Source organism: Schistocerca americana, chromosome X (assembly GCF_021461395.2).
Source record: "Schistocerca americana isolate TAMUIC-IGC-003095 chromosome X, iqSchAmer2.1, whole genome shotgun sequence".
Lineage (NCBI taxonomy): Eukaryota > Metazoa > Arthropoda > Insecta > Orthoptera > Acrididae > Schistocerca > Schistocerca americana.
Window position 1 is genome coordinate 870,286,246 of NC_060130.1, and position 16,477 is coordinate 870,302,722.

The 16,477-nt window shown below is 48.6% G+C and overlaps 1 protein-coding gene across 1 annotated transcript in view; it reads right to left on the reverse strand.

The window, feature by feature from the left end:
• Positions 1-16,477, reverse strand: part of LOC124556362 (vitellogenin-like) — a 331,070-nt gene that overhangs the window by 15,035 nt on the left and 299,558 nt on the right. The window contains exon 18 of the mRNA XM_047130328.1: positions 2,409-2,616. Coding sequence (XP_046986284.1) covers positions 2,409-2,616 — 208 coding nt within the window. The remainder of the gene's footprint in view (positions 1-2,408; positions 2,617-16,477) is intronic.

The window sequence follows — 16,477 nt, forward strand, 5'->3', positions numbered from 1 at the left end:
TCTATGAAGGAATCATCCGGTTGGACGATAACGCCCGTCCCCACACTCCCAATCTGACGAACGCTACGCTTCAGTGATTTTGTTGGGAAGCACTGCAAAAGCCTCCGTACAGTGCGGATCATTCACCGCGCGATTTTCACATCTTTGGTAATATGAAGAAAGACATGCGTGGACGTCGGTTTTAATCGCATAAGGAGGTGGAAGACTTGGTGCAGCTGTGGATTCATCAGCGGCCGACCATATTCTAGGAAACAGGAATTGTCTCGTCTCCCAGTAGGATGAACGTCTTAACGCATGTGGTGAGTCCTTATGAATGGACCCATTCTATGGCCCCGTTGCGGTGGATGTTCGGTTTCCATTTGACTGCCCCTCCTCAATCTCTTCATCTTCAGAGCTAGTTACATAGAAATCTGTACTGCTGTGGTAGGTGCTGACTTCTGTCTTCACTGTGATAATGCACTCACCATGCTATTCTTAGAAGCTGCCCGTATTCTTGTTTTCTTACTCATAATTAGACCTACTCCTGCATCACCGCTATTTCGTGTTGATAATTCTGTACTCAGCTGACCAGAAATCGTGTTCTTCCTGCTTCCCATTGCTCCTTCAATTTATCATTTTTCCTTTTAAATTCTTTAACCTACGTATCCAGTTAGTAGATGGTACATTATACTCTCCAATCCGCAGAAGGCCAAGGTTGCTTTTGCTGATGACGATATCCTCGTGAGTAATCAGCGCCCAGATATCCGAATGGGATAGTACTTTACCTCAAGAAAATTTTACCCAGGAGGATGCCAGCATCATCAAACAATAGAACAAAGATGCATATCCTTGGGAAATATAGCTGATGTAGCTTCCCTCGCTTTCAGCCGTTCGCAGCATGAACACAACAAGGCTACGTTGGCTCCTGTTACACGACCAGATCAGTCAATCATCCAGACAGTTTCCGTTGCAACAATTGTAGATGCTGCTGTCCCTCCTCGGGAACCTTATGTTAGTCTAGCCTCTCCACAGATACGCTCCCGACGTGGTTGCACCTGCGGTATGGCTACCGGTATCGTTGAGGCACACGACCAGCTACACCGGGGCTAGGTCATTAGTTCGTCTGGAGTGTTAGGCACTCACACATTATACGATTACAATATTGTAGAGCTGTTGTTCAGAAGTGGGATGCGAAGTTTCCTTCGGACATGCATGCACTTCCAAAGGAACAGGCACTGTGGCGATTACAGTCGTTATGTAATACATGCAATGTATTCGCAGTTGCGAATATGAACAACCATTAGCTGTATAATGTCTACATCTACATCTACATACATACTCCGCAATCCACCATACGGTGCGTGGCGGAGGGTACCTCGTACCACAACTAGCATCTTCTCTTCCTGTTCCACTCCCAAACAGAACGAGGGAAAAATGACTGCCTATATGCCTCTCTACGAGCCCTAATCTCTCTTATCTTATCTTTGTGGTCTTTCCGCGAAATATAAGTTGGCGCCAGTAAAATTGTACTGCAGTCAGCCCCAACTGCTGGTTCTCTAAATTTCCTCAGTAGCGATTCACGAAAAGAACGCCTACTTTCCTCCAGAGACTCCCACCCGAGTTCCTGAAGCATTTCCGTAACACTCGCGTGATGATGAAACCTACCAGTAACAAATCTAGCAGCCCGCCCCTGAATTGCTTCTATGTCCTCCCTCAATCCTACCTGATAGGGATCCCAAACGTTCGAGCAGTACTCAAGAATAGGTCGTATTAGTGTTTTATAAGCGGTCCCCTTTACAGATGAACCACATCTTCCCAAAATTCTACCAGTGAACCGAAGGCGACTATCCGCCTTCCCCACAACTGCCATTACATGCTTGTCCCACTTCACATCGCTCTGCAATGTTGCGCCCAAATATTTAATCGACGTGACTGTGTCAAGCGCTACACTACTAATGGAGTATTCAAACATGTCGGGATTCTTTTTCCTATTCATCTGCATTAATTTACATTTATCTATATTTAGAGTTAGCTGCTATTCTTTACACCAATCACAAATCCTGTCCAAGTCATTTTGTATCCTCCTACAGTCACTCAACGACGACACCTTCCCGTACACCACAGCATCATCAGCAAACAGCCGCACATTGCTATCCACCCTATCCAAAAGATCATTTATGTAGATAGAAAACAACAGCGGACCTACCACACTTCCCTGCGGCACTCCAGATGATACCCTCACCTCCGATGAACACTCACCATCGAGGACAACGTACTGGGTTCTATTACTTAAGAAGTCTTCGAGCCATGGCATGGAATGACGGCAATGAAAATGTGTGTCGCCATTCCATTATATAGGTGACGGTCGTTCATATTCGCAACTGCGAATACATTTGAGGCATTCTGGGACTGGTGACATCGCGACCGACCTGAAGTGTAGAGGCCCTGGTCGAAGCTGGTGGCGGGGTTGAGCAGCAGGAGCTGCGGCAGCAGAGGGCCCAGCGCGTAACTGCGGAACTCCGGCTCCCTGCGCGGCGGCACGCGCAGCCACGCCTCCAGCACGTCGCGCTTCTCGTCCACCTCCAGCACCACGCGCGCCGTCTTCTGCTCCGCCGGCGTCTCCAGGAACTCCAGCACCTGCGCAACACACCACCTCACTACACGTGGCAAGCAGTCGTGCAGTCCACAGCTTTAAATCGTGCACCCTTGTCGCAGCCGTATGTGCACTTGAAATGAAAGTAGAAATACGTTACAGATTAAACCATGATTCATATCGTTGTCAAAAGGACATGTTGAAGGCTATAACTAACCTAGAATTAACTTAGGCCACACGGTACTAACTTATAACAACTGCAGTAACATTAAGAGTACAGTATAAAATCATGGACCCGTCTCCTCGTACCTCGCGGTGACTGAGTGATTCTGAAGACGTCGTGATTCGCTAGGGTACTAATATGCTGAGTAGCTGTCAGGGCTGGCAGGCTCGAATTGTTTCCAATCCCACTCCCCTGACAGCCACCGAAGTTCCTGATCTGAACATGGTGGTAGAAAGACCCTCATAACGAGCAACGAAACCTAGTGGTCTGTCTGTCTTATAAGCGACGGGAAATGAACAACGTTGGGCCTGATCAGAACCACGCATGTAGGCTGGCGAGAAGCAACGGCTGAAACACCATGTGGTGTGCACAACTCACCCTAAAAATCCAGACGGTGTGTCATGATATGGAAGCAGCAGCGAAATGAACGTTTATGGTTAAGTTTAGGTGTTCCACAGTGGGAACTGGGATGAATGTGTATGTCATTTCCAATTTTCTTTTCTGTATTTGGGTACGTATGACCAAAGCCAGCGTCCCGTGTGGTCCAAAGGAAACATTATCCTCTTTGACGAAAAGGAAACCTAGAATGTATAAGGGTAAAAGAACTAAAAAATGGAAATGTTCGTAAGCGTAAATTGCGACTGTGCTAAAGCGCTAACTAGGTTATAACGTTACAGTCGTCGCATTTCGTTCTGTATTACATAGTAAGTTTGCTCTTCAACGATATGTAGACGACACATACCGTTAGAGCATGGTTTGTTGTGATTTTGGACTGCACTGTTACGTATGCCACTCCGTTTCATCCTGGCTTAAGCTGGAGCAGGTTTAGTGAAAGGGGTGAATTACTGGGGGTCAGCTGTTATAAAATGCTATTGCGTAGGAAAGGAAGGAAAAAGAACTGCTAACAATAAACCAACACACAACTAAATGTTGTGTTACTAGTTGCGTAAAACAGCGGTCGTGACACAAAATGTTGTTGCAAGTCTAAAGAAAATGTATCTACGACTGATTAAGTTACAAAAGAGAAATCACAATGGTGTCCCACAGTGTTCAGTTTTGGACCCATACCTATCGCATACACACAGCCAACAAAACAAAACAAAACAAAACTTGGAAGTATGAGCCCACTTATCAGCATGACGTTGCACCCCTTGTAGCCTGGATGCATCAACTGATTCGGTTCTGTCATCCATCCTATTCACAGATAAGGCAAACTTGACTGGAGGCGGCATCGTCAAACCTTAAAACACTCACCTATGTTCTACAAAGAATCTCCGTGGTATAGTGTCAATGAACTATGGGCCCAAGTTCAGCCTCAATGTGTGGGCGGGGATTACTAGGGACCGCTTCTCGACTATGAAGCTAAAACACTAGTATTCACAAAACAGTTTCACTTGCCTAATGTGTTCACAGGTGTGCTTACAATTACTGGAACTTACACCGTCAAAGATCTTTTGTTTCCCCATTCAAGTAGGTGTACCTGCCTTGGAACGCATTTCTGGCCACATGTGCATAAGACGTTTTTTGCCCGCATCCCGTGGTCGTGCGGTAGCGTTCTCGCTTCCCACGCCCGGGTTCCCGGGTTCGATTCCCGGCGTAGTCAGGGATTTTCTCTGCCTCGTGATGGCTGGGTGTTGTGTGCTGTCCTTAGGTTAGTTAGGTTTAAGTAGTTCTAAGTTCTAGGGGACTTATGACCACAGCAGTTGACTCCCATAGTGCTCAGAGCCATTTGAACCATTTTTAAGACGTTTTTTGCTCCTTATCCTCACCGGCGTTGTTTCTTGCAGTTTGTCTCGATTTTAGAAAAATCACCCTGTATATATCGTAAATCGAATAATGTTCTTGCAGGAAGTTTGTGAATTACGGTATCTACATAACTTCAAAACGCGAACTGGATGACAGAACTAACCCTTATTGATGAACGTCTGAACCATAACTGAAAGCGCATGAACGGCTGCACTGGCTCATGATAACAAGTCAAAGACCTTCTGTGTCAAAACGAAATGTTGTGTTTAATATCGTAGCTGCACAGGCATATACTTTCTAATAACCTGCGTTCTATAAAGGTTTTAACCAGATTTTCTAGTAAAATCTATTATCAAAAATGTTATTGCGACACTCTGTATATAGAATCAAAACTTTTACTGCGAGAAATGTTTGCAGGCTTAACTGTAATGTCAGCAACACTTTAAACTTTTTTTCTACTTACGTATTGATGTAAGTCTGTTTCTTCTCTTTTCATCACGTTTCACTCCTTTTATCGACTACAGCTCTCGGGCCTGGTGGTCTACAGTCTGGCCTTAGCAGGCGAGTAATGCGGCCATCCCGTATTCCTCCTGCAGAGCGCGCCTGCTAGTTTTGTTTACCTTCTGCGGCCGTTACTTGCGCACCGGCTAGTACTCCAGAGTAATGGCGAAAATATACCGTAAATCAACACTCCGTTTCACGTTCTGCAACGATTATTCATGACCAAAGGCGCTCGACTTAGTAGGCATCCACTTACTAAATAGTGAGCAGTACGGTGTACGTTAAAGTCGCCGATGATGCGATTTTCGACGAGATCCTTCGGAATATGGAGCAGGGGCTCCGTTTCTGCCAAGCCGACGGTAACGTCGGCCCGATGACGGTCGATCGCGCAGGATCAGGCATGTCAACAATTCGGGTCTCTGAACTGCCGTTCGGACACCCTGTGGCTGACGTCATGGACGCCTTCCGTCCTTACGACACCGTTCACGGCCATGTAGCACAACGGTGCACAATTTCGAACATATCCGGTCCTCAATGGTGCCCCCCCCCCCCCCCCAGATAACCACAGACCTCCATCGTCATGTTCCATCCTATCTCCAGATAAGCGGCTGCCGCGCGGTCCTCATTTACGACGACCAACCGCAGGCTTGTTCAGGATGCGACAAGGAAGGGCCCGTTCGATCAGAATGTCTCCAGCGTCACATTACACAACTGACGGCCTCTGACGTGACACCCGCCCCGCAACCGACGTCCCTCCCAGTATCCTTTGCGTAGGCTCTTGTCGCCCCTGAATCTTGTACCGGCGCCATTATCTGATGTACCGGTACTACCGTTGCACAACCGACACAGCAAGAAACGGCAGTGTCGACACCAGCGGAATCCGTTCAACCCTCAGACCACCCGATGGAGTTTACATCAACGACAGTACTGGTGACAGCCTTCGTGCCAGAACGACTCGATTCATTCCCATCTTCAGACATGGAAGACCGGTCACGGAGGCAGCAATCACCTAGGCGCCTTAAGAGCAGACGTTGTATTGTCTCCGACCAGGATGCCTCGCCTCCCGATGTCGCCACACCCATAGCTCCTACAAACGAGGACCAGGAGTCGACTGAAGTCGAGGACAACAATGTGACTCCGACTCCCACGAACGAATAGCCATCAACCCTGACAGAAAGTCAAAGGGTTGTCGAACCGGACGACACGTCCATGTCTTTGGACGCTTCTTCATCAGTCCAGAACCCTGCACCACGGTAGCGAACAGATAACTCGCCGGGTTCAAAATGGCTCTGAGCACTACGGGACGTAACATCTGTGGTCATCAGTCCCCTAGAACTTAGAACTACTTAAAGCTAACTAACCTAAGGACATCACACACATCCATGCCCGAGGCAGGATTCGAACCTGCGAAACTCGCCGGGACTTCACACTTCGGTGTGGGGCGACGACATCAAAATCGACCCTGACCCCCAGTCGACGGCGGCGCCTCTGGCAGCCACGACCAAAAATTAGCTAGACTCAACCCTGGAGGTTGGACGGGATGGTCTATAACCTCCTTGTTCGCTCTCGATTATCTACAACGTGATATCGAACCTCCCCTTACTGCGCAGCCAATCATGCAGAATTGCAACGATCAATTCCAAACACATCAGATCGCTCCCGAAATTACCTCTGTTACGAGATGTGACCTGGTCATCTGACACTGACATTTCACTCCTACAGGAAGCACAACTGACTGCTCTGCCCCACGTTGCCAGATACGTACTTAATACTTCTGCTGGTGATTCTCTTGGCAGGTACGTGGCTGCATACGTTCGCGAAGGACTCCCCATCATGGATCTCGCCTTTCACCCAACAGTACGGGGCACTGCCTTCACCACTTTGGACATGCGTATCATCGACATCTTTGTCCCATCTGGTTCCACTCACTGATGGGAGAGAGCCACAATCTACTGTTGTTCTTAGAAAGCTATGCTGCTTGCATATTTGGAGGCGTCTTAAACTGTGTCTCGCAACAGAAAGATCAGGCGCCTTACTTTAACACCTGTCAAGAACTCCACATGATCGTCTGAGCCTTCCAGCTCAGCGGCACATGGGAAGAGAAGTTTGGCAATGCCCGTGGGCCCACTTATCAAACAAACCATTTGGAAAGTCGACTTGATGTAATTTACGTCTTTGGGAGCTAGCATCTGATATTCAGGACCCTGAACTGTGGCCGCTGGTTTTCTCAGACCACAGTGCATACATTGCACGAGTCTTCTCAAATTACAAGCAGTCTGGCGCAGTCGTACGCTGAGGAATATGAACATCACTCATCAACAGGATACAGGATATCAACGATCCATAACAGAGACTTAGACCACTTGCGAACGACGACCTACAGTACTTTAGAGTGGTGGTTCGCGTATATGAAGCCCTTCTTACAGTAAATCCTTATGCGATATGTGAAGGACATATGCCATCCTCCGAGACTTAGTCACCCAAGGACCCGACCTGACCGTCCAGAGGGAGCAACAGCATATTAAGTTGTGCATAGTGACGATGGCCCAATATCGTCTACATGGAGATCCATGAGAGCACGTCTACCGGACTCACTGGTCCACGAGATATCTACCAAGCATCATATCGCAACCGACGACCGACGACGATGACAGATCATAATCCAGCTCGTCACACTATAGGCACAGACTCTCACCCAACAATCTGCAATAGTCACCACCTTCGCCGATCACAACCAGAACATCTCTGACGCCGGGACTGCCGACGTAGCAGCAACTGGTCACATCTTGTCTTGTGGAGAGAATACCCATTTGATGGAACTGATCACCAGGGACGAAGTAGAGGCTACCGTTGACAAGGGTGCACATAACAAATCTCCTGGCATGGATGGTCTACCTACAGAGTTCTATCGTGTCTTCCAGACATTAATGGTCTTGAGGCGAACCAGTATGTGTCAAGAACTTTTCACGCTGGGCCATGTTGTCTCTCCCAGGTTTGTCAGAGGCATCATCATTCTTACACATAAGTCTCGCTGTGGTGTGATGATCACCGACTACTGTCCACTTACCCTCGTTAATGTGGGCTACAAAATCTTTGGGCTCATTTTGATGAGGCGCCTTCGTCCCCTTCTTCCCAGCATCCTTTCACTACAACAGATGACCCCAAATGGACAGGTGAATATGCAGACAACAACCGGCGAATGTCACGGCGTGATAGCACTGGCTACAACGTGTCGGCTCTGGGCAGCTATGATCGATATCGGTTTCGTCAGCGCATATGATAAAGTAAATCACGGTTTCATGTTCTCTGAAATGGCTCGAATGGACTTCCCAGTCTCCTTACTCAACGTCATACATGGCATTTATGACAGCTCTAGCTCCCACATACAAGTCAATGGTTACTTAACGAATCCAGTTCTGATACGACGATCTATCTAACAAGGCTGCCCCTATCAACCCTGATCTATGCCGTCTCACTGGAGCCCCTCATTCAGAAGCTCAAATCTATGCTACGGGACTCATGCTACAACAGCACACCTGCTGTTCTCGAGCATACACCGACGAACTGCTCCTTTTGGTTCGCGGAAACGGAGCGAAAACACGACAGACTACTGAAGCAATCATGAAATACAGGGCAGCGGCAGGCAGCTCGATGAATGTGGATACATCTACAACCCTGCACTAGGATGCAGCCTCCCTGATGCCAAACTAGCGCCCTCCCCATGGGTTCAGACCATCAAGCACTTGGGAATTGCCTTCACCCCCAATACATCCCATTCGATGACCACTAAATTTCGGAGCGTCTTGCAGTGTGTCCGCGCCGAGATCTACAACAATCCACTTCAGCGGGTGGTTTATCTCAATCGACGTGTTGCTCCGAAACTGGTGCACTTTAATAAGTCCCATCTTCACCGCACACAACTTGACTTCGTTTACAAGCGGCCTTCGGCTATTGTCTGACGGCGGGATCAATCTTTAAGGTTCGGTATGAAACGCTAACCCTCTCCCCGCGTGAGGGAGGACTTGGTCTGCTCAAAGTACAGCACAGGGCTGATGCCCTGTAAATGCGAACCGTCTGGAAGCAATGGACTGGACCGGGAGAATCCATTACATGCAGTTTGGTGGACACCCTCAGCCTAGGAGCCATCTTTCCACCTGTGCCAGCTGGTCACATTCGTATCTCATTTTCACATATTGCGACCTTTATTGTGGTCTACAGCTAAGAGCATCCTGCACTCCTGACCACGCTTCCACCTTGGCCAAATACATCTATCTCACTCTGCTACTTCGAGTGTCAAGCGACATTGTCGTACAGAAGTATCCTGTGGTCCGTTGGTCGTTGGTCGAATGCATGACTCTTTATCCTCCAAGTTACCTCCCCACATACGTTACAGCAACATGGTACTTGGTTATCAATGGCAAAATTACGACACGACAGAAGTTACACGCAGCTGGATTAGCTGAACCGCACTGTGTGCTGCCTGTCAACACCTCAACGATGACATCCACCGCCTCAGATACCCATCAGCCCTTGACGTCTGTCAGCTAAGCCGCAAGATGATCGCCTCCTTTCTCCGCATTTCTCCGACCATGGTTGAACGTCAAACATACATCTTTCCTGAGAGCATGTACTTCTTAGCTACCAAAACCAGCGCCACACTCTGAATACAAGGTTGGACGCTCAGCTACTTATACGGCGACGGTGACAAATCGGGCCTCGGCTTTTGGTGCAGGTTACAGTACGCCCACGCCGACTTGGAGCGACGATCCAATTACCGGTCCTGTCTGCCAACTGCTTGTGTGGTGTATTCATGTCCCCGACCTCCCAACTGGAGCGTCATGGCCGCTATCCTCACTCCCTCCCCCCTTAAGGGGGACTGGACTCGTTAAGTAACCATTGACTTGTATGTGGGAGCTAGAGCTGTCATAAGTTAGTTAAGCTAACTTCCCCTCTCGCTCTTCTCGCTGCACCTGCGTCTTTAGACCCCACCTTCCTAGGACGTCACTAAGGCGATCGCATCTTTCGATGCACAAGGCAGCCCACATAAGGCTGCACCATGATTTCTTACCCTCTCCTCCCATGTCAAATGAACTGGGATAAAAAAAAATAGATGTCGTCCTCACCCCATCCTAACTACCGTCCCTATGCATCCGACCACGGAGAGGTCGGGGGCACTGTGGCCAGGCCTCAATTACGACCCCTGCCCTCAGGCGCCACCGAGGTACGGATGTGTAGCCCCGATGTTTCTCCAATCCCCTTCCTTCCCTTATAAAGTACATTTTACTGTAAATAAGTTTCTCTGTTGTTCCTTTCTGGCTTTTGCGAATCAAATTATATGTAAATAAAAGCTGAGTAGATTGCTGAAAAAACCGGTAAAGCACTTATGTAAAGGGGGACGGTAGCGTAAAGCAGCGGAAAAGCGCGTGCATGGAAACCTATAGAGCACGGGATCGCGATATCAAATACTGGCTGAACCATTGAAATTTTCGCTCTGCTTTTAATTTAGGCTTTACCTCTCAACGATGTTAAACTGTAGGTCCCTTTCCCCAGTTCGGTAACTGACGTAGATGAGGGACACGCAAATGGACGAAGTGGCAGCTAGTCGAGAGAATTGTACTGGACCACTGGATGCATTTTAATTTAGTTGTTCACGATCTCTACAATATGCCCAGATACTGGAAGCCGCTGGGTTCTCTACTGACACACAAAGAGTCTTCTCTAATTTGTTAACGGGTATCAAAGCTTCGGTGGCTGTCAATGGACAACTGAAACCCCTGATTAACATCTGTAGAGATTTTCCTGCGGTAAGTTGGCTTTCAGTGTCGTCGTTTGCTCCTTCTTCGAAGGATCGCAGTTCATTTACAAGGGTGGACACTCTCGAGCGAGACGTTCTCGGCGCATGGATACGCGGACGATGTGATGGTGTTTCTCCGTACTCTTGCTGAGATTCCGTTGCTCAAGGCTACCGTGGATGCTTTTGCCTTGTATCTCGTGCCCGCGTCAATGAAGCCAAAAGTCGGTTGATGAATGTGCGGGGTTTTGATAATTATGTCATTTCGAAGGCAACCGTGGTCGATCGACTTAAGTCTTTGGGAGTCATAATAAACTGATCGCACCGCAATTAAAATTGCTATACTTAATTATAAATCGGTTACGGGGAAGATAGAAGGTCCAGTCCTTGAACATTAACGGCCTTCCCTTCAGATAATTCGGATTCTGGATACCTACTGCATCGCTCGGGTCTTTCACTTGCAGCAATGATGGCAAGGAAACAAACAACTGTCTAGCCGCGTTTTTTATGGAAGCATTACAGTTTTCGATTACAATACGAGATAGTTGCACGCGCGCGTTCTCTCGAGGGTTCGGGACTTTTCGATACTAAAAGGAAATCGTTTCTGTTATTTGTTCGACCCACCGTGTTGACTATCTCTTACGCAATGCACACATTAGCCGGCCGAAGTGGCCGTGCGGTTAAAGGCGCTGCAGTCTGGAACCGCAAGACCGCTACGGTCGCAGGTTCGAATCCTGCCTCGGGCATGGATGTTTGTGATGTCCTTAGGTTAGTTAGGTTTAACTAGTTCTAAGTTCTAGGGGACTAATGACCTCAGCAGTTGAGTCCCATACTGCTCAGAGCCATTTGAACCAATGCACACATTCACGTCTCCGTTGTTTTCCTGTCTGCGGCCGGTAGTCTTGATCCGCTTGTCGATGTCGGTCGACTGAATTTTTAGTTAAAACATGTCCATCAATTTGATATTGCTGTCAGGTACTTGTGGGCTGATATCCTTCAGAGGCAGCATCTCACTACCAGTTTTTTTGTTAATATGAGGGGGAAGGATCTACTGTATGGCGTCTGTTGAAAGAGTATGGCCGCAAACTTCTTGGAAGACGGTGTGGTTTTATCTTAGCCTTCCTATTCTACCAATGTCTATGGCGTCATAGTGGCACCAAGTGCTCCACAAGCTGGTATCCACAGAGGAGCGCCTATTTCGTATTGGACTTCGTGTCACGGATCAGTGCAGTCGCTGTCCCGCCATTGACACGCTACAATATAGATTATCCTCTCATTGGGGCGAAGCGAACTAGCTCTGGTTTTGAAAGACAATTAGCGTTTCTAATTCGATTGGTTGAGACTGCATTTTCAGCTGATATCCTGTTGCGTCCGAACTCCTTCTACTTTCCGAGGGAAGAGTCAAATACAATTGCCTGACTGTTGAGCCACTACGTTCATTACATTGTAGATGAATGGGGCGATACGGACCCACTCGCCTTCTGCCAATGTATGGCCACTGTATAATGGAAGTGTTTGCACCTGCCCTGGTATCGTGACTTATTCGCCAGTAAGTTGGACCTTGTATTTTGTCGTCAAGGTATCTGTTGGGTTAACCGGTTCTTGTGGCTTTCTAGTCATGGTCCCTTAGGTATACTCTTTCGCAGTTTATATTCATTTTTGTGGCCCTGTTGGTGTTTTTTAGACATAAAAAGAATCTGGCGTAGCGTTAGACTACCAAATCGCTGGTCCGTGTCCGTTTCTTGGTTGTGGTTTTCTCTCATTCGATATTTTAGGGAAAAATGCGGTAAAGCGTCTGGATTGAAATCGAAAGGTTAAAAAATCGTGGTCTAGCGGTAAAGTCCGTATTTGGAGCCTGATAGGTCGTGGGATCGATTCTTGGTTGTACCTTGGATATAACAAAGTGGTATGCATTTGAGATCCGTGAGCTATGAAATTATGGATCGAGTCCCGTTAGCTATTTTTAACTCTATTTTTTCAACACGTGTCATATAATTTCAAGCACATGACACCTGAAGGGTAATGTAGGGGAAGGACACGTGTACTTGTATGTTCGCTAATCGAATCCCCATGTCAAAAAAGAGAAAAAGCAATAAAGCGTGTGCCTGAAAACCTAGAGATAGCGGGATCGAATCCAGGTCAGACCACCGACATGTTTACCCTGATTCTAATCTAGCCTGTACGTCTCAACGATGTTGAACTGTAGGTTCCTTTCTCCAGTTGGCAAACTCGGGCAGATTGGGGGCACGTATGTGGACGGAGTGGCGGCCGGTCGAGAGAACTTCACCAGGCCATTGAGCCACAGGAGTTTATCATCATCAACACATAAATTACAACTAGGTTGTTCTCGATCTCTGCAATATGTTAAATATCGGCTATCATCATAGTAATATCTTTGAAGCCACGCTGTTCTGAACTCATTTTTGCCCCATATCCCTCGTGTGCACGTTAACCACGCAAGCCAATATTTCATTCTGTTCTGTTTCCTTGACCCGTCTACATCTAGCACTGAGCGATTCGTGGTGCTCTACCGAGTTGGCAATATTCCATACGTATTAATGCACTCTGTTCTGTAATTTTTCTTGTGATTGCCGGCCGCTGTGGCCTAGCGGTTCTAGGCGCTTCAGTCCGGAACCACGCTGCTGCTACGGCTGCAGGTTCGATACCTGGATCGGGCATGGATGTGTGTGATGTCCTTAGATTAAGTTAGGTTTAAGTAGTTCTATGTCTAGGGGACTGATGACCTCAGATGCTAAGTCCTATAGTGCTTAGAGCCATTTGAACCATTTTCTTCTGTTGATTCTTACTGCTTCCAAATTTATTGATTGACTAGACCAAGTAAAAAGGAAGGAAGATTGGGTTTAACGTAATGTCAACATCGAGGTCACACATCGGAACACAAGCTCGGATTTTGTCTAGAATGATCTAGGAGCCCAGCTCGTAGTTGGGACAGTAGGCGCCGGCATTTGAAGGCGATCGTGAGCCGCAGATCACTTGCGAAATCAAGTCCCAAAAATGGACAGTAGCAACCACGCACAATGGAGCAGCGCTGTCCGCAGGAAGTCCCGCACCTATAGCCATCGTTCTCGATCTTCGGACGTTAAAGCAGCTACCAGAATCTTCGCCGCAGGTGGTAACCCATGCCACTGACCCCGTGACCTCAGCACCGCTACGGAGAACGATGACGAGATCGTCCACATAAGCAGTGAAGCTGAATACATAGCCACCGAGAGACATCCCATACAGGCGGTGAAGGAGGCCGCCGAGCAATGGTTCCATGGCGAAAGCATACGACAGTGCACTGATCTGGCAGCCCTGACGCGCCGAACGGCGGATCAAGATGGGAGGGGTGAGACGGCCTTAGTAGAGTATAGGAGACGTAGCTCCACTAAGGAGGCGCATTATGACGTCGACGGTAGTATCAGGATAGCCCATATTGCTGAGCATCCGTTCCAGGTAATCGTGAGCGACCCAATGGAACGCCTTGCTGAAGTCATGCGCCGAGTGTGAGCAACAGCGATTATGTTCCGATAGCGACAGAGGGCAGTGCGGATGCTACTGGCACCTCCCAAGGAAATTTGATCAGGGTAAACCACGTAACAGGCCGTCCGTTTAAGTTGTGCAGCCAACAGCTGGGTAAAGATCTTTGTGTCCGTTTTGAGCAACGTCAAGGGGCGGAAATCGCATATCCGTGAGGTACCGCGAGGATTGCGGATGGAAATGAGAAGACCGTTGAGGAAACCGTCTGGGATCCGCTCGATAGTTGATATAAGACCCTAAATTTCCGTCCGCACTAGCACCAGTAAGGGACGAAATGCCCGATAAAACTCCAGTGAGAGGCCGTCAGAGCCAGGCGACTTGTTCGTAGAGCTTCCCCGGATAGCATCATCGACTTTGCACTCCGTGACGTCGGCAAGCAGATCCATCGTTGCATCCCAGGAACAGATCCAAAGGAGAGTCTGTATACCGCCATAACGTTGGCAGGGTGGTGACGGTGTTCAGAGAACAGCATACCATAATGTGCATGGAGGGCACACCCTATATCGCGTTGGGTATCTAAGCGTCGTCCACCATCAGTCGTAAGAACGTTAATCAAAGTCTCCCGTCGGTAGCGCCGTTCCGCTATCACATGATACATATAGGGACGCTCTTGTGCTACCCTTTAGTGAGTACACACCCTGACCGCAACTCCTTCAAGGTGACGGCGAGATACGGATGTGAGCTGTGCCTCGGCACGATTCACCTTCGCCTGGCGCTTTGGTGAATACAGCATCATAGCACAGTTCCGGAGAATGATGAAATAGCAACCCTGGGTTCGTCGCCGCCACGCCGCGATCTCCCTTCCATAACCAATCAAGGCCTTTCGGAGGGCAGGCTTTGTGCAGAGCGCCCACCATGACAGGGCAGACGTTACGCATCACGGCGGTGATGACAAGCTGTCCACGTGGTCTCTATGAGCTGCCGGCAGTCGGGTGAAGTAAGGTGGATTGTATTCAGTTTCCATGGTCCACGTCCGCGCCACATCCTTTGGCGGCAGTGATTGCTGGTACAGATATATGCGTCCTTGTCAGATAACTTAACGGGCAAGACTTCAGCAGCCTACATCCCAATGACAATATCGCAGGAGATGTAAACACGATCGAGGCGGGTGGAAGAATGGATGCTGAAATGGGTTAACCCCGGACGATCATCATGAACATGCTCCCAATAATCTAAAACGTTGAGGTGCTGGAGACCTCGCGCCGCACACGGCGAGTGACGTAGTAGCTGGTGTTTGGGTGCCTTGGTGGAGTTGAAATCAGCTCTCATGATCAATGCATACTGCCGACCCAGGAAAAGAGACGTGACTGTCTCGGAGAAGAAAGCGGAACGTTCGCAGCAGCAACTCGAGCCAGATGGCGCATAGACATTAACGATCTTGAAGCCACTAAAGGTGAGAGCCATACCTCTGGCATCAGGGAGATAAGCAACTGTATCAGCGAGGATACCGTCACGTTAGAGAATCGCCACCCCACTACCAGTAAGGGAAGCATGGGAGATGTGTGATGTAAAACCATGGCGAGCAAGAAAGGATGCAACGTACACCTCGTGAAGGAGGGCAACGTCAACGTCCGCAGCATACAGGATGTCATGGAGTGCAGCCAGTTTGTAGCATACGCGAATGGTATTGATATCTACCATGGCTATATTATAAGTCTGAAAAGCTTCAGGAGGATAGGCGATTCAAACACGAGGGAAGCAGACGGAGCTCCCTGTAAGGCCCTCGTGGAAGTGAAAATCCTTGTGACTGGAAGCTGACCCCACCAGTAGGGGTCCATCGCTCTCTACACCTCCAGAACGTCCATCCTCGGCATTGAGTCGTTCGCCCAGGAGACAGAAGTCTCACTGGGCCGGTTCAGTGGAACACTACCATAGCTGTGCCCACAGGTAGTGTCAGACGCAGAAAGGGAGACAGTCGCAACAGACGCAGGCGGAGGAAGGTCGGTGTCCATAGGTGGATGCTGACTGGAGACAAAGGCGGGTAAAGACGTCGCGTCATCAGGCGCTTGGTCATCTTAGGACAGCGCATCTTCAGTAGGATTGTCGTCATCATGTGCACACATCCGATGGAGGCAGTCATCAGAAGAGGTACGTCGTTGTCTCT